General features: G+C 45.0%; 3 protein-coding genes across 10 annotated transcripts in view; 1 reads left to right on the forward strand and 2 right to left on the reverse strand.

The window, feature by feature from the left end:
• Positions 1–1,492, reverse strand: part of SIK2 (salt inducible kinase 2) — a 35,725-nt gene extending 34,233 nt beyond the window's left edge. Inside the window, 1 exon segment of the mRNA XM_074527867.1 lies at positions 1,212–1,492. Coding sequence (XP_074383968.1) covers positions 1,212–1,361 — 150 coding nt within the window. The 5' untranslated portion in view covers positions 1,362–1,492.
• A 3,568-nt stretch (positions 1,493–5,060) lies between these two features.
• LAYN (layilin) lies at positions 5,061–16,539 on the reverse strand. Of its 8 annotated transcripts, none has more exons than XM_074559611.1 (8): positions 16,258–16,539; positions 15,691–15,717; positions 13,457–13,754; positions 10,213–10,370; positions 9,373–9,411; positions 8,972–9,055; positions 8,497–8,599; positions 5,061–6,506 (listed from the first exon to the last, which is right to left on the reverse strand). In XM_074559611.1, exons 1-8 carry the CDS (start codon positions 16,322–16,324, stop codon positions 6,167–6,169), a joined length of 1,116 nt encoding a protein of 371 aa, XP_074415712.1. In that variant the 5' UTR covers positions 16,325–16,539; the 3' UTR covers positions 5,061–6,166. The 8 variants fall into 8 exon arrangements, with proteins under 8 accessions (XP_074415712.1, XP_074415717.1, XP_074415713.1 ...); XM_074559616.1 differs by having other exon boundaries at positions 13,457–13,681; positions 15,691–15,714; positions 16,258–16,528; XM_074559612.1 differs by having other exon boundaries at positions 15,691–15,714; positions 16,258–16,528.
• Positions 16,540–24,529: 7,990 nt separating this feature from the next.
• Positions 24,530–25,509, forward strand: part of BTG4 (BTG anti-proliferation factor 4) — a 60,002-nt gene continuing 59,022 nt past the window's right edge. The window contains exon 1 of the mRNA XM_074527771.1: positions 24,530–24,667. The gene's annotated coding sequence lies outside the window, so the exon portion shown is untranslated. The remainder of the gene's footprint in view (positions 24,668–25,509) is intronic.

The raw sequence follows: 25,509 nt of genomic DNA on the forward strand, positions 1-25,509 counted from the left end.
AGCGAGGATCTTCAAGTGGAGCATTTGCAATTCTGGCACATGGCCCCAAACTTGGAGAGGCAGCGCTGGCACCGCTCGAGGAGCAAGGGAGGGCTCAGAAGGAGCCGAGTTGATGATGAACTTGAGAAATGAGGCGAGAGCAGAACTTTGTTTCACCCCTGCGATGCGGAGCTCATCAATCACAGCCAGGGCACTGCCGCGCTCAGCGGAGCTCCAGATTTCAGGAATGCTCCCATTCCTCAAGGGATGATTTTCCCGCAGTGATGGATACCTGCAGCCCCTCTGAATTACTGCGGGTCTGTTTCACTTCCAGGCCGTGCTTGGGACGGGCTTTCAATGACTTTGGTCAAGTACAGAGCAGCAGGAACCTCTTCAGTCAACAATGAAAGCGACCAGAAGAGAGCCTTGCAAAAAGCTCACCTCTAGGTGTAGCAACTAAAACTACCTAAAACAGAAGAGGAAGCTGATCCTCCAGAGCCATTACTCTCATCAAATACCTCTTTTTTTTTCTTTCCTTTTTTTTTTTTTTTTTTTTAAAGTGAACACGACTCCATTTTCACCCAGGCAGACTGACAATCATTTCTGTTTTAGGTAAAGCACCAGGTATTAACAATAATCACCGGGTAATACACGGGGGCGGTGAAACAAAGGGGCTAAAAATGGTTGGATTTGGTGAAGTTGGAGGATGCCGTGCTGGAGAATTCAGCGCGCACACACACACACACACACACACACCAAGTTCCTCTGCTGAAACAGATCACCCAGCATTGCCCGGGTCAGGAAACCCCAAAACACCCAGGGCACCACGGCAGGCACAGCACAAGCTCCGACCCTTTGCAGGGAGCAGAAAGTGCTGCTGGAGCAGCAGCGGAGCATCCTCGGGGTGCCACCCTGGGGCGATGCCACCACCCTGGGGCGATGCCACCATCCCAGGGGTGGCACCGTCGGGGTGACATCCCGGAGGGGGCACGGTGACATCCCGCGGGTGACATCCTCGGGCATCCCCCCGCGGCCTCGCCCGCCTTCTCCTGCCCTGGCCCGGAGGATGCGGGCGGGAGAACCCCCCCAGGCCGGCGGCCGGGGCTCCGCGTCCCCGCGGGAGGTGCCGGAAGGGACAAAAGCGGCGGCCCCGGCCCCGGCCCCGGCGGCCCCGGCGGCCCCGGCCCCGCGCAGCCCCCGCGGCCCCGCCGCGCCCCCCGCGCCGTGCCCACCTCGCTGCGGGTGATGCGGTGCCGCGCCAGCTTCACCACCGCGAAGTTGCCCTTGCCCAGCGTGCCCTCGATGTCGTAGAAGCCGACGCGGACGGGCCCGAGCCCGCGGGGCAGCAGCGCCGGGGGCCGCCGGGGCTCGGCCATCACCATGCTGGGCTCGGGGGGCGGCGGCGGCGGCGGCTCCGGCTGCGGCTCCGCGCGGCGCCCCCGGGGCCGCGCCGCCCCCTCCGCCACCGAGCGGGCACCGAGCGACCGAGCGGCGTCACCGCGCGCGTCACCGCGGGCGGGGCCTCGCCATGGCAACCGCGCTGGCACGGCCCGCCCCGGCACGGCGCGGCACCGGGAGCCCGGGGACAGGGACTCCGGCACCGGGACACCGGGACATGGCACGGGGACAGGGACAGGGACTCCGGCACCGGGACACCGGGACACCGGGACATGGCAGGGGACAGGGACAGGCACCAGGACACCCGGGACACCGGGACATGGCAGGGGACAGGGACAGGGACTCCGGCACACCAGGACACCGGGGACAGGGACAGGGACAGTGACACCGGGACACCCGGGACACCGGAACACCGGGGACAGGGACTCCAGCACCGGGACACCGGGACATGGCACGGGGACAGGGACAGGGACAGTGACATTGGGACACCTGGGACACCTGGGACACTCGGGGCACCGGAACACTCGGGACACCCGGGACACCGGGACAGTGACACCGGGACACCGGGACACCCGGGGACACCGGGGACCGGGACAGGGACAGGGACAATGACACCGGCACCAGGACATCGCGCGGGGACGATGCCAGTGCCACCAGTCCCGGCGGTGGCAGTCGCGCTGTGTCCCCGCTCTGGCATCTCCCGATTCCGCGGCCACGCAGAGGGACGCTCCCTGGGGCAGGGGGCACCGCAGCGCGGCCAGCCACCCTCCATGGGATGTTCTCACCCGTTTTGGGGTGGAACTTGGGCGTTTGTTAAATTTCTGGCTGTTGTCCCTCATCCTGTCACACCGATCAGAGCCTATCCCCATCCTGTGACACCCTCTGGGGGTGTTTGTACCCTGGTGACATCCTCAGCCTCCTGTGAGCCAAACACACCCAGCTCGTTTTTGGATGAAGAGGAACAACCTCAGGCTCTCTGCAGCTTCCTGAGGAGGGGATGAGGAGAAGGAGGTGCTGAGCCCTTCTCCCAGCCTCAGGACACTTGGGGATGGCTCAAAGCTGTGTCAGGAGAGGTCCAGAATGGAGGTTATGGAGCATTTCTGTACCAAGAGAGTGCTCAAAGCTTCCCAGGGAGCTGCTCAGTGGCCCAAGCCTGGCAGTGTCCAAGGGGTGTTTGAATAAAGCCCTTAAATGACTTTTGTGATGCCCTGAGGTGGCCAGGCAGATGCACAGGGGGATTTTTGCAGGTCCTTTCTCAGGGAATTATTCTTCTGTTTTTATTTCCTGCACACTTGGAAAGGCAGATTCGGAAGCTCTCTTGGTCCCTTTGGCCTGAAATGGTCTGAGGACCATCAGAGCTGAGAATGTGTGAAGAAATTTAAGGCCCTTTCTGCTGGATTTGCTTTTCAGTGCTGAATTTGCTTTTCAGTGCTGAGTCCACTCATTCTGCTTTAGAATGTGAGTGTGCATTTAAAGGATGCGCTTACTAAGTGTGCATTTAAAAGATGCACTTACATTTTCAAATTCCCTGTTTGCCTCAGCAATCTTTGCTCTCTGAGCTCACGCCTGTCCCTCCCTCTCCCCTGCTCCATCCCAGGCTGAAGGACTGGTCTGGTGCTTTCCTGACATTTGGGAACCAGGAATCACCCCTGGAATCTTTCAGTTCCCCTGACTAAACCAGGCCCATCCCAAAGCTGATGGCACAGCACGCGCCCATTGAATCAGCCACAGAGCTTTATGAACACCCAGAGTGGACACAAAAAAAAAAAAAAAAAAAAAAAAAAGAAAAAAGAGAAAAAGAGTGGAAGAATGCAAGGAACAAAGTTGTGTCATTCTTTCCCTTTTTAGGCAGGTTTTACACGTAAAGCTGCCTCATCCTCGTGAAAAGTTACTTTTGCTGAGTGCCAAGCAGCGATGACTGTTCTGCAGAGGGAGCTGAAGGTCTCTGTGCAGAAATTAATGCTTGTCCTTCGCTGCTGATGAGATCCCTGCAAGGAGTGACATTTGGGGATGACGCTGCTGCCTCGGGCTGCCATGGAGAAGCCGGGAGCTGCTGCTGCTCCATTTATCCCCTGCACAAGTTCTGGCAGTGAGTAACTGATGGCTGGGGTTAGTCAGACATCCACCCTTTCAGTGATTGATGGCTACGTGAGAGAGCCTTCCAGAATCCTCTTTGAATAGCAAACGGTGTCATCCCCAGCTGCCACTTGCCAAATTTCACTCCTCTTTCACCTTTTCTTCGCATCCAAACTCGGCGTGTCAAAAGTTGCTTTTTTTCCTATGGAATGTTACCTAATACTCCTCAGTCACGTCACCCTAAATGAAGTTTTTTAGCCTGCAAACATTTATTTGCTTCCTGCCCGCTTTCAAGCCTCATCCTGGTGAGGGTGAATGATTGATGATTAAGCCAGATTTGAATGATTAAACCAGATTAATGAAAATGAACGACTGAGCCAGATTTTGGTGCTCGGAAGGGAAAACTTCTGCAGGAACCTCACCACAAAGCTGGAAAGTTCAGGGCTTAAAAACGCAAGGAGAGGAACTGCACCCATAAAAATCATCCTCCGCAGGGCAGATTTCAGCGGTCGCTGATGATTTTTGCTCTGCTCCAAGGAAAGGGATTCAAACCCCTCCCAAACGGGGCCGAGCGGATTTTCCAGGACATCAACGTGGAGCGCACATGCCCTCGTGTGGTCGCTGCTCCCGCGCATCCTCCCGCAGCTGGGATGCCCCAAAGGAGGGGTCAAACTTATACAATTTATAAAAATTTATGAAATTTCCTCGCCTTGATAAGGCCCAGCACGTTCAGATCACTGCCGAGCCCAACGGCAGGCTCAAGAGGTCGGATCCCACATTTGGCTTTGCACAGCTGAACGCCAGCATCTGACAAGTTCTCCCCCTCATTTTCCTCTTTTTCAGTGCCTAAAAGCTGGCAAAAAGAAAAAAAATAAGGAGGCCAGGAACACAGGATTAAAAGTGGACAGACTTCTTCTTGATTTGCATTAATTACTGCATTAGAAACTCCAATTACTGTGAGTGCCAGCCCTGACCACTCTCCTATATCAGGATTTTGATTTTCAGGAGAAAAATGCTGTTTTCAAAGCAATGAGAAGATTATTTATTTTTTAAAGGGATTTCTCCTTTCAGGGCTTTATTTGCCCCATGTCCTGATGGAGGAACTGCTGTGACACTGCAGCACCTGGCACATTTAGGAAGTGAGAAGCAGCTGTGACAACTGAAACATTTCAGTGTTTGCAGCAGTCGGCAGCAGCTCAGAGACCTGAAAACTTCTTCCTGCCTATTTTGGCAGAAGAGATTCATGGCTATGCCTGCACTCGGTTTTGTTGTTGTTTCAGCCACATTTCAAACAACTTTTTGCCAAACCTTTGTTTCCTTCCAGCTTATGATTTTTTTTTCATTTTCCTATTTATTTACGTGCAATGGAGAACAGCAAACTTTTAGGCAAGCAAAACACATTTTTAGGTGCTTCATAGTTTTGTTCTGAAGCAGTGTTGCTCTCCTAGAGCCAGAAAATCACCTGCAGAACAAAAGGTGTGAAATATTTGTGTTCCTGCCTGGCACTCTTTGGTTGCTCGGTCATTCCCCTTTCATTTCTTGGTCTCTGTCCCTTCCAGCAGAACGAGGGAGGGAATTGGAGGAGTAAAAATGAGCAAACTCATGGGTTGAGATAAAGAAATTTAATGGGCACAGTGAAAGTCACACACACACACAAGCAAAGCGAACCAAGGGGTTCCTTCCCCACCTGCCGTGTTCAGCATCTCCAGGAAAGCTCCATCACACACCACAGGGAACTTTTAGCACCTTTGAGGAGGAGGTCTGTAAATAAATAAGGATTTTGGATTGTCCTTCAGTTTCAAGGCATATCTTTGGTACAAAAAGGAATGGGAGGGTATTAACGTGTCATTCCTTGGTGCAAAGCAAAATCTGTACATTCCTTTCAATCCGGATCTTTAAAAACCCCTATTCTTGCAGAAAATAGAAGGGCACAATGCAAAATCAGGACAAACACCACACACAGCATTGTCACCCTGATTTTTTCAGTTTTTCTGAGCCTTCTGATGTTTACATTCTTGTAGCAAACTTTCTCACACACTTTCTGTAAATAACTGATTGTTTGCATTCTTTTATGGAGGAGGAGGAATTTGACGGGCTCTTGGTTTGTCCAGTGTCATTGGAGAGGTGGCACTGTCACACTCCAATATCCACTGTCACTTTTGGAAATCTATAAATGTTGGGAGTCAGAAATTAAACTTCTTTTTTACCTTGGAGAGTTGCATGTCCACTTTGTTGTCACAGACATATTTTATGAAAAATCCTTTTGCTGGGATCTTTTCTCCTGAGAGGCCTCAGAAAGGAAATGTAAACAATGATTATCTGCTGCTGTGGAATGCAACAGGTGAATCTGTGATTGGTCTCATGTGGTTGTTTCTAATTAATGACCAATCACAGTCTGGCTGTCTCAGACTCTCTGATCAGTCACAAGATTTTATTATTATTATTTTCTATTTCTTTCGAGCCTTCCGATGAAATCCTTTCTTCTATTATTTTAGTATAGTTTTAGTATATAATTTTCTTTTAATATAATATATATCATAAAATAATAAATCAGCCTTCTGAGACGTGGAGTCAAGATTCTCATCTCTTCCCTCATCCTGGGGACCCTCACAACACCACACATCCTGTTATTGAACAAGTGCATAGAGAGGGCAAGAAAAGTCACGTTGACACCCAAAATCCAAATTCCAGTGGGTTTTTTAGGTCCATTTCCTCAATATCCATAAATCTCATTGTCCACCCAGGTGGACTCCTTGCTCCTGCCCACGCGCTCCCCGCAGAGCTCGTAGATGTCGTTGGTGACAAAGCCGCTCTCCGTGCTGGCCAGTGTCACCCAGCCCCTGCCGGAGGGCTCCTGGGGGTCCCTGCAGGGGCTCTGCAGCCCCTCGTGGGCACGGAAGGAGGAATTCTTTGTGCCAGGCCTGGCCCCAGCCAGGTCAGCTTCGCTTTGCTTGTGGAGCACCCTGGAGATGTCCAGCCTGGGGCTGGCCCTGCCGGGCTGGGGCAGCCAGGCCCGGTCACCCTTGGGGGACACATCCAGCAGCTCCTGTCTCCTGCGGAGGGAAAAAACATAAAATAGCACAGAGGAAAACACAAACTAACAGCAGAACTGTGACAGTGATTTGGTGATGGGCTTTGAGCCAAGCTGGGCCCAGGACATTTGCTATTTCCAGGCTGCTCTCCTGAGAAATCCCAGGACATGCTGAGGGCTGCATCCAGCAGCTCCTGTCTCCTGAGGAGGGAAAAAGGGAAAAAACATAAAATAGCACAGAGGAAAACACAAAGCAGAGCTCTGACTGTGATTTGGTGATGGGTTTTGAGCCAAGCTGGGCCCAGGATGTTCCTTATTCCAGCCTGCTCTCCTGGAAAATCCCAGGGCAGGATCTGCTGAGGGACACATCCAGCAGCTCCTGTCTCCTGGGGAGGGAAAGAGGGAAAAACCATGAAATAGCACAGAGGAAAGCACAAAGCAGAGCTCTGACTGTGATATGGGGATGGGCTTTGAGCAAAGATGGGCTCAGGATATTCTTGATTCTATACCAGGCTGCTCTCCTGAGAAATCCCAGGACCTGCTGAGGGCTGCATCCAGCAGCTCCTGTCTCCTCAGGAGGGCAAAAGGGAAAAAACATGAAATAGCACAGAGGAAAAGACAAAGCACAGCCCTAACAGTGATTTGGTGATAGGTCTTGAGCAAAGCTGGGCCCAGGATGTTCCTTATTCCAGCCTGCTCTCCTGGAAAATCCCAGGACCTGCTGAGGGACACATCCAGCAGCTCCTGTCTCCTGGGGAGGGAAAAAGGGAAAAAACATGAAATAGCACAGAGGAAAACACAAACTAACAGCAGAACTGTGACAGTGATTTGGTGATGGGCTTTGAGCCAAGCTGGGCCCAGGACATTTCTTATTCCAGGCCGCTCTCCTGGAAAATCCCAGGACATGCTGAGGGCTGCATCCAGCAGCTCCTGTCTCCTGAGGAGGGAAAAAGGGAAAAACCATGAAATAGCACAGAGGAAAGCACAAAGCAGAGCTCTGACTGTGATATGGGGATGGGCTTTGAGCAAAGATGGGCTCAGGATATTCTTGATTCTATACCAGGCTGCTCTCCTGAGAAATCCCAGGACCTGCTGAGGGCCACATCCAGCAGCTCCTGTCTCCTGAGGAGGGAAAAAGGGAAAAAACATGAAATAGCACAGAGGAAAACACAAACTAACAGCAGAACTGTGACAGTGCTATGGGGATGGGCTTTGAGCAAAGATGGGCTCAGGACATTCCTTATTCCAGGCTCCTCTCCTGAGAAATCCCAGGACCTACTGAGGGCCACATCCAGCAGCTCCTGTCTCCTGAGGAGGGCAAAAGGGAAAAAATATAAAAATAGCACAGAGGAAAGCACGAACTAACAGCAGAACTGTGACAGTGCTTTTGAGCAAAGCTGGGTTCAGGACATTCCTTATTTCCAGGCTGCTCTCCTGGAAAATCTCAGGGCAGGATCTGCTGAGGGCCACATCCAGCAGCTCCTGTCTCCTGAGGAGGGCAGGGCAAGAAGGAAAACACATAAAATAGAGAGGAAAACATAAACCAACAGCAGAACCCTGACAGTGATTTGGTGATGGGCTTTGAGCAAAGCTGGGCCCAGGATGTTCCTTATTCCAGGCTGCATTCCTGGAAAATGTTCCTTGCTAAACATTCTCTGCTCCAAGTTGTTATCCTTTTGTTTCCATTGCTGCATTTTTTTTGCTGTTCAAGGGGAACTTCTGAAATTCAAATCTTTAATAAGAAAAGTAGAAGGGTTAACACATCAAAATCATAATCTGGTTTTTTTTTTTTTTCCTGCCTGCTATATCTGTGAATGCAAGAAAAGAATATAATGTGATTTACTTAGAATTTTACTTCCAGTTAACTCAGCCTGGAGCATCAATGCCACTTTTTCAGCATTTTTTTGGCTGCAAACGCTCCTGTGCAGAGCTGTTTCCAGGATGGTGAAATTAGCTGTGAACAGGACAAGGTGTCACTGCTAATTCAGAACAAACACAAAAATTCCCCTCACCTCTTCATGAAGAGCCAAAAGCAGGAGATGCCTGTGATGGCCAGCAGGAGAAGCAGCACAGGAACGCTGGAAATCAGGATGAAGGCAAGGCCCTGAATGGGTTCTGGGGGCAAAAATGAAGCAGGGTCATGAGAAGAAATTGCAAGTTTTTCCTGGTTAATCACAGCTGTGCAAACAAAACATTCACAAGAAATATTATAATAAAATTCACAATAATAACATCATATTCATTATGTAACATTCACAATAAATATAATAATTAATTCACAATGACTAAATAATAACAGTGGCTTTTTCACACCCAAAATACTTGGCATAGCTTTGGATTTGGAACATTTTTACCCTCAGAGCAACCTCCTTATTCTGTCCTGGAAAATATTAAGGGAAGTTTTTTTTCCCAGAGATTATTTTCTATATTCAGTCTTCCATATTTTGAGCCAAACACTTGAAATGAGGTTTTGAGAGCAGAATTTACCTTTGGCTCTCCCAGCTGTTCCATTGGCACCTTTCCTCCAGCGTTCCTCTGGGAATTTTGGCTTCCAGGGCTCTGTTGCCACAGCTGGAAAGAAGCAGCTTCATTAATCCTGCAGAATTATTTTTTTTAATAATAAAAAAGCGAGGCTGAGAGGAGATTGAAGAGGCTGGGAGCTGCAAAGGTGTGTGAGGTGCACTGGGATTCTTGTGCTTCAATCCCTGCAGCATCACCAGCAATGGGATTTTCCCTGCAGGATGAGGCATGGAACTGCAAGCCAGCAGTGGAAATCATTTTTACAAATAATAAAACAATAAAATAATAATTAATTAAAAGAATTATTTTAATTATTAAAATATTTTAATAATTTTAGAAAAATTCCCATACAAATCTGTCCAACTCACCTCTTCGGGAATTGTCTATTGGAGCTCTTGTTGGCTTCTCTGGAGGAAAAGAGAAATGCAGAATTTCCCCATGAGTGAAATGCACAATTTCCAACCTGAGCACAGTTCTTCTGTGTTCTCCCCCTATCTGAGACCTCAAACCCCTCATGGAAACCCCCAGGGAATTTATGCAAACCACAGGCAGCCACAGACACTGGGATGTTTTCCTCATTTGTTGCATAAATTAAAAACTGAGGGAGGGTTTCCTGTCCCTGTTAGGTTGGCCCTGATATGCACACACACACACACACTCAGTATCTAAGAAGTAAATGTTTTTATTCTGTGTGTTCTCCAGCTCTCCTACTCTTAACAAAGCCTGATCTTAAATCATTAACTACACCAGAATAACTCATTATATTCATTTCTGCAAGGCAATTAGCGTCAATATAATCCGTAAGTTTTATAGAAAATTCTGTAAGTTCACAGCATTTCTGTAAAACAGAAATTTTGTACACAGAAATTCTGTTTTGCAGAATTTATGTATAACTTAGAGAAATTGCTGTAAGTTTTACAGAAATTTAATAAGGCATGTATACACATCCACTTATGCACGTAGTCCAGCTTACAAAAATTTTCATGTATTATTTGTAATCTGTTCCCAGCCTTGTCTCCTTCCTTGCTATGGACACACCGGAAAACCATCCATTATTACTCAATTATCAATTGTTATTTAATCATCAATGATTATTTATCCTATTAATTCAGCTTTTCTTGCAGACCAGCCCTCAATCCCCTCTATAATTTCCCTATCACCCACCGCCCTCCTCACTGCCCCTCCTGCAGCCCCCAGGGCCTCCTCACCCAGGGCGTATTTGCAGATGAAGTTGTTCTTCATGGTGCACCTGTCATCGTTCCACTGGAACATGTAGGGACCCCCCAGGCCGGGAGGGGCAGAGGGTTGGTGGTAGAGCACCACGCACACCTCGCCCCCACACGATGGCTCGTCCACGTACCAGTTCCTGGGGAAAAACACACAAAAACTGTCCAAGGAAGGGGACCAGGACACCCTATGGTTCATCCCAGGTTCCTCAGGCCCGGTCCGGTCCCTCAGGTCCTTCAGGCCCAGTTTATTGAAGAAAGTATCAAACACTTATACAGCAAATAATAAGCTTATGAATATTCTGTAAGCCAAGCAATCTGTTGGTTAAACTATACCATGAACTCTTCCTCATTCCTTAGGGGTTACATCTCTCTTTTCTCATGTCTCTTTCACTGTTTGTTACTATACTACAGCTAGGCCCAAGGACACTGCTATCTATGCAGGTGCAGGACTTGGAATTAGCCACAGCTTTGTAATTTTCCATTCTCTAGCAGCTAAATTCCCAACAAAAAACCACCTCAGGGCCAGCTGCCAGCAGCTTGGAGGGGGAAAAAAGCAGAGTTGGAGGGGTCATGGCACACCCTGCAGCTCCGCTGGGGAAATGGGAGGGATGAGATGCAGTTGTTTGTTCTTTGAATTCAGATTTTTCAAACTCCGCAAGCAAGTTTGACAGATATCAGTGAGCAAAGGGTTGAGCTCCTCATGATTTGCCTCCCCTCTGAAAGAAATTTCCCTCCATTGAAAATGTAAAATGGGAGTTATGAAATGCAGTTATTGGTCCTTTGAATTCAGATTTTTCAAACTCTGCAAGACAGGTATTGGACAAATATCAGTGAGCAAATATCAGTGAGTAAAGGGCTGAGTTCCTGACGATTTGCCTCCCCTCTGAAGGGAAATACCCTCTGAATTGAATTTGAATTCAGAAATTCAGATTTTTCAAACTCTGCAAGCAAGTTCGACAAATATAGTGATCAAATGGCTGAGCTCCTCACGATTTGCCTCCCCTCTGAAAGAAATTTCCCTCCACTGAAAATGAAAAATGGCAATTATGAAATGCAGTTGTTCGTCCTTTGAATTCAGATTTTTCAAACTCTGCAAGCAAGTTTGACAGATATCAGAGAGCAAGGGGTTGAGCTCCTCACAATTTCCCTTCCCTCCTTCCTGTCCCAGTCAGCATTACCAAAAGGTCTCACTAGTGCAATTAACAGATTTTTAGAATTATCTTAAAACAAATTTATTTCTTAAATGTAGTGGCAATGAGCATGGGCACCATGGAGTAAACCAGAAACAAGGATTCAGTTCTGGTCCCTGGGTACCTCTTTAACAATGTGGGTTTAGAATTCACCGTTTTCTCATAGACAAAATAATTTCTTGAACAATAAAATAGCTCAAAATGAGCTGCAATTGTGCAGAGAAAGCCCCCTTTGCCCTGAGTTCACTGAGCCTTGTAGAAGACCTCAATTTTAACACTTAATTTTAAACCTGTGCCAAAATCATCATTTGTGCTCTCTCAGTCTCAGTGCCTGGGATTTTGGCACCTATTTAATGAAGAAAACTAAAAATCTGAAGCAGAACCTGGCTTCCTCTGTCAGAAATGCACCACCACAGCCTTGCAGATAATTTCCTTTTTTTTGTTTTCTAAGAATAAACCTCACCACCAGCCACCTGTGCTGCTTTTCCAGGCAGTGCACAGGAGGGAGGATTTTACAGTGCGCTGTAAAATCACTGTTGGTAAGGAGATATTTTATGCAGCTCAGAAAACACCTCTAAAAGTGCCCTGATTTTGCCAATTGTTCAATCCCCACTGATTCTGGAACCAGCAATGTCCTGCCTGCCAAAAATTATGGATAAGACATAAATAATTCCAGATATCCTGAGGTTCTCAGCATGGGAGAACACCCATTTTAAATGTGTTTTTCCAGCCATTCCAATGCTTTATTCCTCCCTCACTTCCTTCCTCCCCTGGTGTTTTCCTTGGCTCTGTCATTCAGCAAAAAGAAAAATGTCTCACCAATGGAAGGCAGCAAAGCTGTGCCTGTTTCTTAGCAGCAGATTCAGCTTCCCATTATCCACCCCCAATATCTGAGGCACAGGAGAGACTTTAAGATATCAAATAATGCTAAAACCTGATTTTATTTGTTCCTTTCTGAGTCAATGAAATGCTTTACGGGCTGCTCCCAGAGCAAAAAAGGTCAAAATTTCAAGGTGGTTTTTTACATGTCTGATATAAGGATGCAAATTGGTGTCAGTGTTGCTGCTTTTATAATTTCATTATAACAAATCCTGTGGTTCCTTAAGACAAGGAGGCAGAAATCCAAAAAGGGCTGTGAAAATTTTAGTTTTCCATGGCTGCAATAAATCCTGCAGCTCTAATATTTCGCTGTCTCACAGGAAAAAATATTATTCCCTCAGGAAGGGAATCACATTTTCATTATTCAGGACATCAGGTATAAACTTTATGGGATCTGCAGTGCAGGAATCTTCAGCAGAGGAATAAAATTTTTCCTTTTTCAGGACAGCAGGTATAAATTTCATGTAGGAATCTTCATGTCATTTGTAGCTTCCTAATCAGAGATTTTAAGGCCACACCATTTGTTGTTTCCCCTCCTTTTAGCCCCCCAAAAATTATCATTTTAGCCTAAAGCAGCCACTCCCATGGAGCACCACCAGGAGGGTGATGGGATGGGTGCAGAAGTGCCACATTCACATTTCCTGAAAAATCCCTTTGCCCAGGATTTTTCTCCTGGGAAGCTCAGAAGCCTGAGAGAAAAATGAAAACAATAATTATCTGATTTGCTTCTCCTGTGTTGTGCTGCTTTGGAATGGGCTTGGCGATTGTTTCATTGGTTTCATGTGAATTGTTTTGAACAATTCGCATGGAATTGAACAATTGAACAATCCATATCAAATTAATGGCCAATTGGAGCTAAGTTGTGTCAGACTCTGAGAAGAGAGCCATGAGTTTTTCGTTATTATCTTTTAAGCCTTCTGTCTGTATCCTTTCTGTATTCTTTAGTATAGTTTAGTTTAGCATTCTTTAATATAATATAGATCATAAAATAATAAATTCGCATTCTGAGAACATGGAGGCAGAGTCATCATTTCTTCCAACAATGGGGATGTCAGAAAATACAACACAGACGGAGCACAAGTGACAGCTGGGACATCCCTGCCTGGATTTTTTGGACAAAATCCCGGATTCCTGTGCCACCCCCAGGTACCCACCGGAATTTGGACGAGCTCCCATCTGACCAGGAGTAGAAGCGGTGACACTCAGTGCTGTTGTCCCCCTCCTCCTTCCTCCTCCTGAGCCCAATCCAGAAGTCTCCATCCGAGGCCAGGAGGCTCCTGATCAAGGATTCGATCAATCTCTGCTCCGCCGGGCTCTCGATGCTCACCAGGTGCCCCCCGTCAGCCCTGCAGGCCAGGTGAGCCTCCTCGTAGCTGGTCCTGCGGGAGGCATCGTGGAAATAAACGATTTTGTAGCAGGGTTTCTGCGTCCCACGCCTGCACACCGTCTGCCCTGCAGGGAGGGAGGGAAAGCTGTCACAGGAACGGCACTAAACAGCACCAAAATTAAAATAAAACATCATTCAGGGTTTCTGCGTCCCACGCCTGCACACCGTCTGCCCTGCAGGGAGAGAGGGAAAGCCGTCACAGGAACGGCACTAAACAGCACCAAAATTAAAATAAAACATCATTCAGGGTTTCTGCATCCCACGCCTGCACACCGTCTGCCCTGCAGGGAGGGAGGGAAAGCTGTCACAGGAACGGCACTAAACAGCACCAAAATTAAAATAAAACATCATTTTGGATGAGTTTTGGGCTGTTTATATGGAAAAAACACAACACAGGAAAAGGCTTTTGTGTTATTGGGCTGGCAAATGGCATCTCCAAATTTTTATTGCTGTATTTCAAAGTTTAGGTCCTTTCATGTCCTGCTCTTCTCGTGATTTTTCTGGGATTTGCAGATGCTGGGAGTTCCTCCCAAAGAAACACTGCCAGAGCAAGCTGGCACATGCCACCTCTTAAAAAGCAAAGCTCCTTTGCAAGGGTTCCAAGACACTTTTAAAATTTTTAAAATTTTTAAGAAGTTAATTAAAAATTATTAATTAATTATTTTTAAGAAGTTAAATGGTCAAAATTAGAGATTTCCTTACACAAGCAGAGACAGCAAGAATTTATCTTTTATGCTGTACGTATCTATATGCAATAATATATAATATATCTATATGTAATACAAAATAATATAGATATGCAATACAGATATACTATATCTAGATTCAATATATAGATATACAATATAGATAAAAATATATATCTATATGCAATATAGATAAATATATATTTTATCTATATGCAATATAGATATGCAATATAAATATAATATAGATATGCAATATAGATACGCAATATATATATCTGTGCTATATTGATATATCTTTATGCAATATAGCTATTACATGGATATAATATATATTATCTAGATGAAACATAGATATATCTTTATGCAATATAAATATATATTTTTTCTATATGCAATATAGATATGCAATATAGGTATAATATAAATATGCAATATAGGTGTAATATATCTATATGCAATATTTCAATGGATATTGCAGTGCCACAGAATCCCAGAATGTTTGGGGTTGGAAAGGACTTTAAAACCCCCTCATGGGGACCCCTCCCACCATCCCAGGCTGGCCTTGGGCACTCCCAGCATGGGACATCCCCTCTGGTCAGGCAGGGCCTCACCACCCTCGCAGGGCAGAATTTCTGATTTACATCCAACCTCAAACTCCTTCATTTCCCGTATCTGTACTGGGGATCGCCATTTGAATTCCCACATCCCAATTTCCAGCTCTGCAATGTCTCTGCCCGCCCAGGGAGTAAACAATGTCTGTTTTCAGGCTGTCACAAGCCAAGGATTGTCTCATGCAGGAGCAGCAGAGCTTATTTTGGTTCCGAGGGAAGATCAAAGTGAAAAGACACATCATCCAAAATGATGCACTCGGGTGGTTTTTTCAGCAGAGCAGTCCCAATATTTAGACTGTGGAAACAAACAGTTTTGTTTTGCTCAGTAAATATTTCTTTGCAGGCACAATCTGCTAACCTACATGTTTTTACAGAAGGAAAACATTCAGCAACACTTGTGGTGTGCTTGGAACAAATGGATAATACAAGGACAGGTCACTACAAACCCTGCCATGGGATCACTGCTGGCTTTGCTTTATCCTTTTATGCTGGTCACTGGAGGAGTGGGAGTTTAAACACCTTTCCTACTGGAATTTTTCAGCAGTTAAATGGCCAGAAATTGAGTTTGCTGACATTTTGCACAGGGATTACAACAGAAGCAGGATTTTTACTATGACAGCGCTATTAAAAAATACATTTCTAGCACAGCCTGTGTTTCTCTTGGCAATTTGACACTCTGAGAAAAAGGCAAAGCCCCTTACCTCTTCTGAGGGAAATGTCCACTGCTGCTGGGAGAGGCAAAAGGAAAACACAGACAGCAGAGCGTCATTAAAAACCTGCAACTCTCTAGAAACCCTCGCAAAAACTGCACTCAGCTCTTCCCTGGTACACAAACACATTCCTTCCTCATTAAAAAAACAGAGGAAGAAAGTCTGTGCCTTATCAGCCAATTGCCGTTGCTCTCAGCAGAGGAAATTCGCTGGAGCTGGTTCCTGGCTGGATTTCAGCGCTCGCTTTGGGAGCCGGAATGCGCAGCTCCGAGCCAGCCTGAAAGGATTCCTTGTGCTCCTTCCTCTCCTCCTGACTCGGGGTCTGACTCCAGCGAGCTGCCCGGGGCAGGGCGGGGGAAAAGCAGCCGGAAAAGTTGGGAAAGATCCCCAGAACGACCGAACCCAACCTCTCCCTGCATCACCGCAGGCGACAGCATCCCTGCCCGTGTCGCGACAGCGCATCGCGACCCTCCCAGCCACAGCGGCGGGGGTGGCGGGGTCTTGTTGGGTTAGAGAGGGTCCCCACACGATGTCACAGCGATCCCCAGCCCCTCTTACCGCTGAGCAGCCGCGCTCCGGCCGCGCATCCCAGCGCGGCCGCGCACAGCGCCGCAGCCGCCAGCATCGCTCCGCGGGACGGGACAGCGACAGCGACAGCGACAGCTCCTCCTTCCTTCCCTGCCTTCCTTCCTTCTTTCTCTGCCTCCTTCCCTCCTCTTCCTCCTCCCGGGCTCAGCCCCGGCCCCGCGGAGCCGCCGCTGTCCCGGCGCCGAGCGCGCTCCCCGAGCCCCGCATGGCCCTGCCCGCGTCCCCCCGGTCCCGCTTTATGTCCCCATGGAACCCCCCCGCCCACCGGGAGCCACCCACGGGCGGGTCCGGCCCCGAGCTGGCCACTCCGGATCGTTTATTTATTTATTTATTTATTTATTTATTTAGTCATTTATTTATTTATTTATTTTTGGAAAGGGTTTTCCTTCGCTTTCCCAGCCGTGCGTTTGCTGCGGGGAAGCGGGATGAGCTTTAGGGTTTCCTGTCGCTCCAGCCAACCACTGACCTATTTTATCCATCCCTGATTTTTTTTTTTTTTTTTAGATTTAGAAAAATTTTCTAAATCTAACTATTTGGATTTTTTCTGTTTGGTTGGTTGGTTTTTTTGGAAAGGTTTTTCCTTCCCTTTCCCAGCTGTGGATTGATTTGCTGTGGGGAAGCAGGATGAGCTTTATGGTTTCCTGTCAATCCAGCCAAACACTGACCTATTGTATCCATCCCAATCCCAGTTTTGTAAATCTAACTATCGGGAGATTTTTTTTGTTTGTTTGTTTGTTTTGGAAAGGTTTTTCCTTCTCTTTCCCAGATGCGCATTTGCTGTGGGATGAGCTTTATGGTTTCCTGTTGCTCCAGACAAACACTGATTTCTTTAACCCATCCAAATCCCAGTTTTCTAAATCTAACTATTTTCTAAAGCTAACTATTCTAAATCTAACAACAGAATCATTGTATATTCTATATTCCATTCTATATTCTGTATTCGTGAATCTAACTATTCTAAATATTCTGAGTAGGAAGGGATCACCACAAGGATCACTTCAAGTGCAAAATCCTGGGATTGGCTCCAAAATTTCAGCGTTTTTAGCCCATCAATCTGATCAGTTTATAAAACCAGAAATTGCCATTAATCTCTGAACACATGTAAAGGGAAGTTTGCTTTTCCAGACACGGCTTACTCACTACTTTACTTCATCTGTCATGTCCACCAAAATGCCCCAAATACCAAAATAAAATAGGAAAAGCTCTGGAATGCACAAACCAATGATAAATATGAAAAAATGCAAGAGACGCTGACGTTTCCCCAGGTGGTGGAAAAGCAGCAGAGTGAATCTGTTCAGGCAGAGAAAAACCAGCATTGATGCTTTAAAATAGGAGATTGATGGTTTTGTAGAAGATTTAAAACTTTGAGCTGCTCTTGGGAGGTCAGGGGGAGAAGCTGATTCTGAATTTGGAATTTTAAGGAGAAGAAAACCCTTAAAATGCCATGAAAACAGCTCATTCCAGGCTGGAATTCCCTCAGGAATTCCAGAGGGAAGTGTTGGAAAGCTGCTGGTTTTGAGGGTGTGTCACCCTGGGAAACAGGAGCAGGCTCTGGAGTTTCCTGGCTTTTCCAGAAAAATAAAAATACTTCTACAACCACTCTGTTCCCTGCCTTTCTGAACCCCAGCCAGAATTAAAGCAAAATTAAAAAATGGTGAAGCTTCCTTGTGAAAAATGGTGGAGCTCCCATTTTCTTCTCTTGGCCGCTATTGAGAAATAAATGGGAAATATATAGAAAATAAAGGAGAAAAATATAGGAAAAGCAGTCTTTTAAAATATACAGCTGCAGGCTTTCAATTTCTAAATCTTGTAAAAATATGTATTAGTACAGGATAAAACAGAGTAGTTATTGTAATAGTAAAAATAAAGGTAATGATGATGATAATAAAAATAATGATAGTAATAATAATAATAATAATAATAATAATAATAATAATAATAGTAGTAGTACAGGACATCTTTTTCCCCTAAATAGAATCTGAGTATTCAGACCAAGGGAAATAAAAACCAGAATTTGGGCCGAGCAGACAGACTTAGTTCAGCATTTTAATAAACTTTGAGAAGAGGAAATGCTTAATAGGAACCAACTGAAAAGCTTAAATAAGGAGGAAGGAAAAAAAGAGGCTTTTATGTCCAAAATGCAGACGTCAGTCCTGAAAGTACCTTTTGAAATCTTGTTTTCCAGCTTATTTCTCCAATCTCTGCACTTATCAGCTTTAATATCTCAGTGCTACTCTGTACAACTGAGGAATTAAATTGTGTTAATTCAGATATTTGGTTCTTAACCTTCAGCTCATTTGTCTCTGCTTTGTATCCTGGGAATTACAGCAGGAGGAAGGAAAAGCCTTAATAGAATCCAGACCTCTTACTTCTGGATTTTATTCTCCTGATAAACATCCGGCCAGGCCAGGCCAAACCATTATAAATCAGTGAATCTATATTTCACTGCTGATAATAATAAAAATCCCCAAATGGAATTCTGGCTTTATTGCTCAAATCCAGTTTCTGAGAGCTTTTTAGGGAGCGGAGCAGCCAGTTTGGTAATTTGGTTATAAACTGAGTGTTTGTGTTTCAGTGAGGAAAAGCTTGGAGACAGCAATGGAAAAAATAAAAAATAAAAAAAATAGAAAAAATAACAATGGCCAGGCTGTCAAGATTCTTTTCACATTAAACTGAGGAATTTGGACTCACTGCCTAATTTCTTGTGGTTTTGATATAGAAAATTGTCCTTAAAACTTTTTTTATCTCACTTAAACTTCATTTACCTCCTGTGCCTGGCCTGGAATTTCAGAGTTCCCCTCTGAAATCCTCTTTGCTTAAGGAAGTTTTTGATGAATCCACATTCTCTTCCCAGATTTATACAATTTCAGGGTTTGCTCCTTTGGATTTGTTCACATCTGAATCAAATCTGAAATCTGGATTTGAACACTAAGCAATATCCTGAAAAAACCTAAGAATAACCTGAACGCTATTCTTATTATATCCGCTGCATTAATTTGACTTTTCTTAGACTTATGGGATGCTTTTAGGGTGTCCTATATTTGTGTAAAACCATTTACTGCTTTCAATGAATTTTTATGGCTGCCCAAAGCTGCAAATCCTGGCTTTCATCCCTGCTTGGAAAACCCCTCCAAACCCATCAAGTGCAACCTTCCAAGGAATTAAGAAAAAAAAAATAAAAAATAAAAAGAAAGGGAAGCCTCAGTGAACTGTTGCTGGCTGCAGGCAGAATTCAGAGCAGCCTAATGGCTGGTGATGGATGAGATTCCTTTTGGGATTATTGGTGGGGAAAGGGGGATTGCTGACTCTCGGGAAAGGTTTGCAGAGCTCAGCACCTCCTGCAGATTGCTCTGCCTGGCCTGGCTCCCAAACCCAGCTCTGCCCTGAAAATGGGCAGTGCTGAGCTAAAATCAGGGATAAAAGAAATCAGAGTTGCAGAGTCAGGCTGAAAATGCAATTTCTGTGCTTAATGGTTTGCCTGAGATTGCTTTATTTGTGTTCTCTTGATGGTGAGACACATTAATTAACCAGGTCAGTAATTGGGGCTCCAGCAGAAGTTTCCACCTTTTTTCAGGCCATTTCGACTCCAGTCAACTTCCAGTTCCCAAACCCAGCTTTTCACTAAAAATGGGGAGTGCTTTACTAAAATTAGGAATAGAAAAAAGGAGAACTGCAGAGGCAGGCTGAAAATCTGAGTTTGCTTTATTTATATGGTGAGACACACTAATTAACCAGGTCAGTAATTGGGGCTCCAGCAGAAGTTTCCATCTTCTTTCAGGCCATTTCCACTCCGGCCCAGTTTCTCCAAGGATAGGGAAGAGCTGCCACCACAGGCTTTAATTTCCTTTATTCCACCAGAATAAATGGAGGGAGATGTGAGAACAGAGGCCTTGCTGAGCCCAGTCCGAATGGGAGTCAAAACCTGCAAATCTGGCAGAGAAAAAACCCAAAAATCCATTTTATCCTCATGTTTTTAATGGAAATGAGGTGGATCCCTGGGAAAATTATCTTGACAGGCAGGTCATGTTTTATTTCACTGCCTGGCTGTTGGTGCTGCTCTCTGGTGTGCTCAGCCCGATCCCTGCTCCCCAATTCCCGTTCCCAGCATTCCAGACCTGTTCACCTGGCTGTGTGGCTAGTGATTGTTGCTTTGGGCAATCAGCTAACCACACTGCCTGGCAGCCAGGCTGAGTGAGGGCAGAGCCTGTCCCTGCTCCTGTCCCTTCTTCCAGCTCTGATGAGCTCTCAGAGGTCTAGAACACCTAAATATGGATATAGCACAATATAACCAATATACCACACCTCACAATATAACACACCTATATATAGATACAGCATAATATAAACAATATAACACCCCTCACAATATAACACACCTATATAGATACAGCATAATATAACCAATATAACACACCTCACAATATAACACACCTATATATAGATACAGCACAATATAACCAATATACCACACCTCACAATATAACACACCTATATATAGAGACAGCACAATATAAACAAAATAACACACCTCACAATATAACACACCTATATATAGATACAGCACAATATAAACAATATAACACAGCTAACAATATAACACACATATATAGATACAGCACAATATAACCAATATAACACAGCTAACAATATAACACACCTATACATGGATACAGCACAATATAACCAATATAACACAGCTAACAATATAACACACATATATAGATACAGCACAATATAACCAATATACCACACCTCACAATATAACACACCTATACATAGATACAGCACAATATAAACAATAACACAGCTAACAATATAACACACATATATAGATACAGCACAATATAAACAATATAACACAGCTAACAATATAACACACTTATATAGATATATAATAACACACTTATATATAGATATAACACAATATAACCAATATAACACAGCTAAAAATATAACACACCTATACATAGATATAACACACCTAACAATATAACACACCTGTATACAGATATAACACAATGTAACCAATATAACACAATATAACCAATATAACACAGCTAACAATATAACACACCTATATATATATAACACACAATATAACACACCTATATACAGATATAACACACCTATATATAGATATAACACAATATAACACAATATAACACAGCTAACAATATAACACACTTATATATAGCTATAAAACTGGAGTGAACACAACACAAAGACCATTTCAAGAGTGCAAAGGCAAAGCAATTAAACACTAAAATACAAATTATTATGCAGCACCATGCTGCATTTGAGTATAATCATTGCTCAGAACTCCCTTCACTTGCTTTGCTTAATAAAATATGAAAAAAAAAAGAAAATTATTAATATCTGGTAGAGAAGCTGAAGGATGCAACCTAAAAAAGTCATGGTCCAGTCTGTGTGTGTTAAAAATGAAGTATACAATAAATTAAGAATTTAAAACCAAACAGGATTCCTGGTCCAGGAAAATTCCTGAGGATTTTAGCACCAACTTCAAGAACTCCAAGATTTCATTTCCCATTACCAACATGCAGCACACACTGACATGGGCAGGTAAAACTCTGGGAACAAAGCTGCAGATAAATCCCATTATTGATGATCCTGCAGTAGGCAATTGGGAGTTTGCAGGCCGAGACTGGAGCAGGGAATGCTGTGCCTTGTTTTGGTGGCAGTGGAGTTAGTGATTGTGGGTGATGGAGACAATCAGCTAACTACACTGCCTGCAAACCAAGCACTTCTCCTGGAGTCGTGGAATTCAAACCTGGAACGAAAGAAAAAACTTCCAATAATTATATTCATAGTCTCCATCTCCTCAAATGCTCTTAAAATAATACAGAATTGGAAATAATGGAAAATATTGGTAATATCACCCTTATTCTGCTAAATTCCAAGTATTTATATTTATAGTTATAGTTATATCTTTATATACTTATATTTATATTGGAGATATGTTTCCATTACATGTAAATGCACATATTTACATATATATCCAATATAAATTACAGGTAAATATATATTAGATATATATTTCTATTAGATGTAAACATACATCTAACATACATGTTTAGAGATACATATATAAACATACTATAAATATGCTATAAATATATATTTATATTTGCAGCTGTATTTATAATTCTATTCATATTCATATATAGTTTAAATACATTTATGTATGATATTTATATCTATATTTAGTATTTAGATTCCTCCCTGTTCCCTTCCCCAGGAGCCTTTTCCTGGCAGAATTCCTCTGGGGATGTTCCCATCTTTTCCCTGGGTTGTTCCCATCTTTTACCTGAGGATGTTCCCATCTTTTCCCTGGGTTGTTCCCATCTTTTCTCCTGGGTTTTTCCCATCCTTTTCCCTGGGGATGATCCCAGCTTTTCCCCGAGGATGTTCCAATCTTCTCCCCTGGGATATTCCCATCTTTTCCCTGGGTTGTTCCCACCTCTTCTCCAGGGATATTCCCATCTTTTCACCTAGGGATGCTTCCATCTTCTCCCCTGGGATGTTCTCACCTTTTCCCTGGGGATGTTCCCACCTTTTCTTCTGGAATATTCCCATCTTTTCTCCTGAGATGTTCCCACCTTTTCCCTGGGGATGTTCCCACCTTTTCTTCTGGAATATTCCCATCTTTTCTCCTGAGATGTTCCCACCTTTTCCCTGGGGATGTTCCCACCTTTTCTCCTGGAATGTTCCCATCCTTTCCCCTGGGGCTCCTGGCTCCGAGTGTCCCCAGGCCAGCCCTGCCTGGGAGCTTTGTGTACTCCTGTCACCATGGCCACCCCTCCAGAGGGACATGGGGACAGCTCAGGTGGCCCCAGCCGTGGGAGCTCTGTTGCAGGAGAGGTTTCCATGGGCAAAGCCAACATGGGGAACACACCCAGAGTTTGGAATTTCCACCCAAACGGTCCCAGGGGAGGGTGAGCCCTGGTGGCAGCCCCAGCTGGTGGCTCTATGGCTCCAGCCTGGTGTAATTCCCACCAGGAATCCCCAGAAGAGCTCAGAGGGGTGAGGGTCCTGTGCTGTGCCACCTCCTGCACCTCTCTCTTGGTTTTTGGGGTCTGCCCAGCCATTGGATCTCTTGGATCTGTCCGGCTCTGAAAATCATGGCACACACACAGAGGAAGCAAACCCAGAAAATTTAAACACTTATGGCAACAGCTCCTAGAGCCCATAAAATAAACCCAGGGAGCTTTGCACTCTTTCCTTTGTTGTTTAATTTTAGGACATCCTGGGTTGACACCACTGGGGTTTTCAGGTTTATTTTATTACTTATATCACCAAATCTTAACTCAAACTTTAGCAATATGGAGTACTCAAACCCTTACATTTTTTGTGGTGACGATCAGCATCAGCTTCTGGTTCACTGCAGTCCACAATAATTCTTTTTACAGAGGCTGCATGGCTTAAGTACAGGAGTACAAATTTGTAACCTCCAGGTAGGAGGTTTCTTCTCTCTCTGATTTAATCCATGGAATTGGTGCTTCTGGATGTGCTCAGGACAGTGACCAAACAAATGCAAGATTGTCACCAAGGATGCTTTTCTCTATAGAAATCACTCAGCCTTCTTGATTTTTTTATCAATATCTACAAACTGCAGCTGCTTACCTGGAGGATCTGCCTGCCTTCCATCACCCACAAAAACCAAACGCCGTGCAGAGGGCAGATTGCACTTGGCTTCTCTATTCCCATTTTATTCCTTTAAAGCAGGAAAACTGCAAAAAATGTCCTGGAGGGTGGCTCCAGCCGGGGTGTGCTTGGGGGAGCAGTGTTTGCTCAGGGTTTGGGCTGCAGTTACTACAGAAACTGTGCCTGGGTCCGGCCCTGCCCGCCTCAAGCCCGGGCTTGCCTCTGACCCAGGGACAGCTCATTTAATCTGGCTGAGAATGCTCCTGCCCGGCTGGGGGCCCATTTCAGCCCCACTCAAGCCTTTGGACACATTTTCCTGCTTCCAGCAGCTCTGGATCCGTCCCATGGACATCCAGGCACTGGTTTTTAGTGGTTTGGCTTTTTCTCCTTGCTCTAATAAGAATTAAAACAGCGTCATGTTCCAAAAGGCACAAACATCTCCTCATTTATCTCCTGCCTCCTCTCAGCCGGAACACTGGGCTGTCCATGCTGGGTTTTGCTAAATCTGCTGGGATGAGAGGAATTCCTGCTTGGATGCAGCTGGGGATGAGAGGGAGCAGAGTGTGCTGGCTGCTCTTCAGTGGCTGTGCCAGCTCTGGTTCAGGAATTCCTGGGGCTGAAATGGAGCAGGGTGAGGAGGGATGAGGAAATTCTGCGCTCCCCACCATGGCTGCTGCTGCTTTAGCTTGGGTAGCTCGAGAATAAAAGGAAATCAAAGGTGAGAGGAAGAGGTCGTGGCTTTTATCAGGTTACAATCTGATATTGAGGGAAAGTGATGTGAAATCAAAGAAATCTGATTTAATATCCAGACTTTGCCAGAAAGACAAAGTCATCCCTAGAGGAATCCCAATCTGTGAGTCTGGGATTGTCTAGGAAACCCAGAGTGGATTAAATATATTGAGAAAAAACTTAAAAATTAAAATTATGTGCGTCACCCATCATTTTAAAGTGGCAAATCTTGCTCTTTGACATTTCCCTGGACACAATTTTGTCAGCTCAGAGAAGGAGCTGATGCAGGAATGAAGCCAAGGAGATTTGGGAATACCTCTGGAACAGGCTGGGAATTAATCCAGCTCACACCTGCAGCTCCTGCACACCTGAAGGCTCTTACAGCCCTCAGCTCCCCATGATTCCTGCTCCATAAAAACCTGACCCAGCCCTGCCAGGGTAAGAGGGAGGGAAGCTTTGGCTGTTGGGGTTGTACCTGTGTGGCTGAGCCAGGGCCCTGGGGGCTTTTATCTGGATTTTTTTGGTGCCTCTTTAAGCTGTTTGTGGAGTTTATCTCAAGTTTTTACTGTCTCTGCTGTGAAAAGGTGATATTTTTGGTGTTTTTTTACATAAAAAGCTATTTGTAAGGTCTGCTGCTTTTATAATATATATGACAAATAAGAGCTTTTATATCTTAAACTCTTTTTTCTCTATTCTCTCTTAATTTGCTTAGTGCAGGTATCTTCTAGTAATGCATTAGAGTGGTTTTAATATCCCAAACTAAATTTAGTCTTCTGTTTGGCAGTCAGGTTTATCCATGCCCTTTCTATCCTGGCTTGTGTGGATTTTGCA

This window comes from Zonotrichia albicollis, chromosome 27 (assembly GCF_047830755.1).
Source record: "Zonotrichia albicollis isolate bZonAlb1 chromosome 27, bZonAlb1.hap1, whole genome shotgun sequence".
NCBI lineage: Eukaryota > Metazoa > Chordata > Aves > Passeriformes > Passerellidae > Zonotrichia > Zonotrichia albicollis.

Bases quoted from the DNA above. Each gene is read 5' to 3' on its own strand.
- LAYN (XM_074559611.1), bottom strand. From the start codon at position 16,324: ATGCTGGCGGCTGCGGCGCTGTGCGCGGCCGCGCTGGGATGCGCGGCC. The intron at 15,718-16,257 runs GTAAGAGGGGCT...TGCCTCTCCCAG, and splicing joins CGGAGCGCGGCTGCTCAGCG to CAGCAGTGGACATTTCCCTC. The intron at 13,755-15,690 runs GTAAGGGGCTTT...CCCTCCCTGCAG, and splicing joins GGACATTTCCCTCAGAAGAG to GGCAGACGGTGTGCAGGCGT.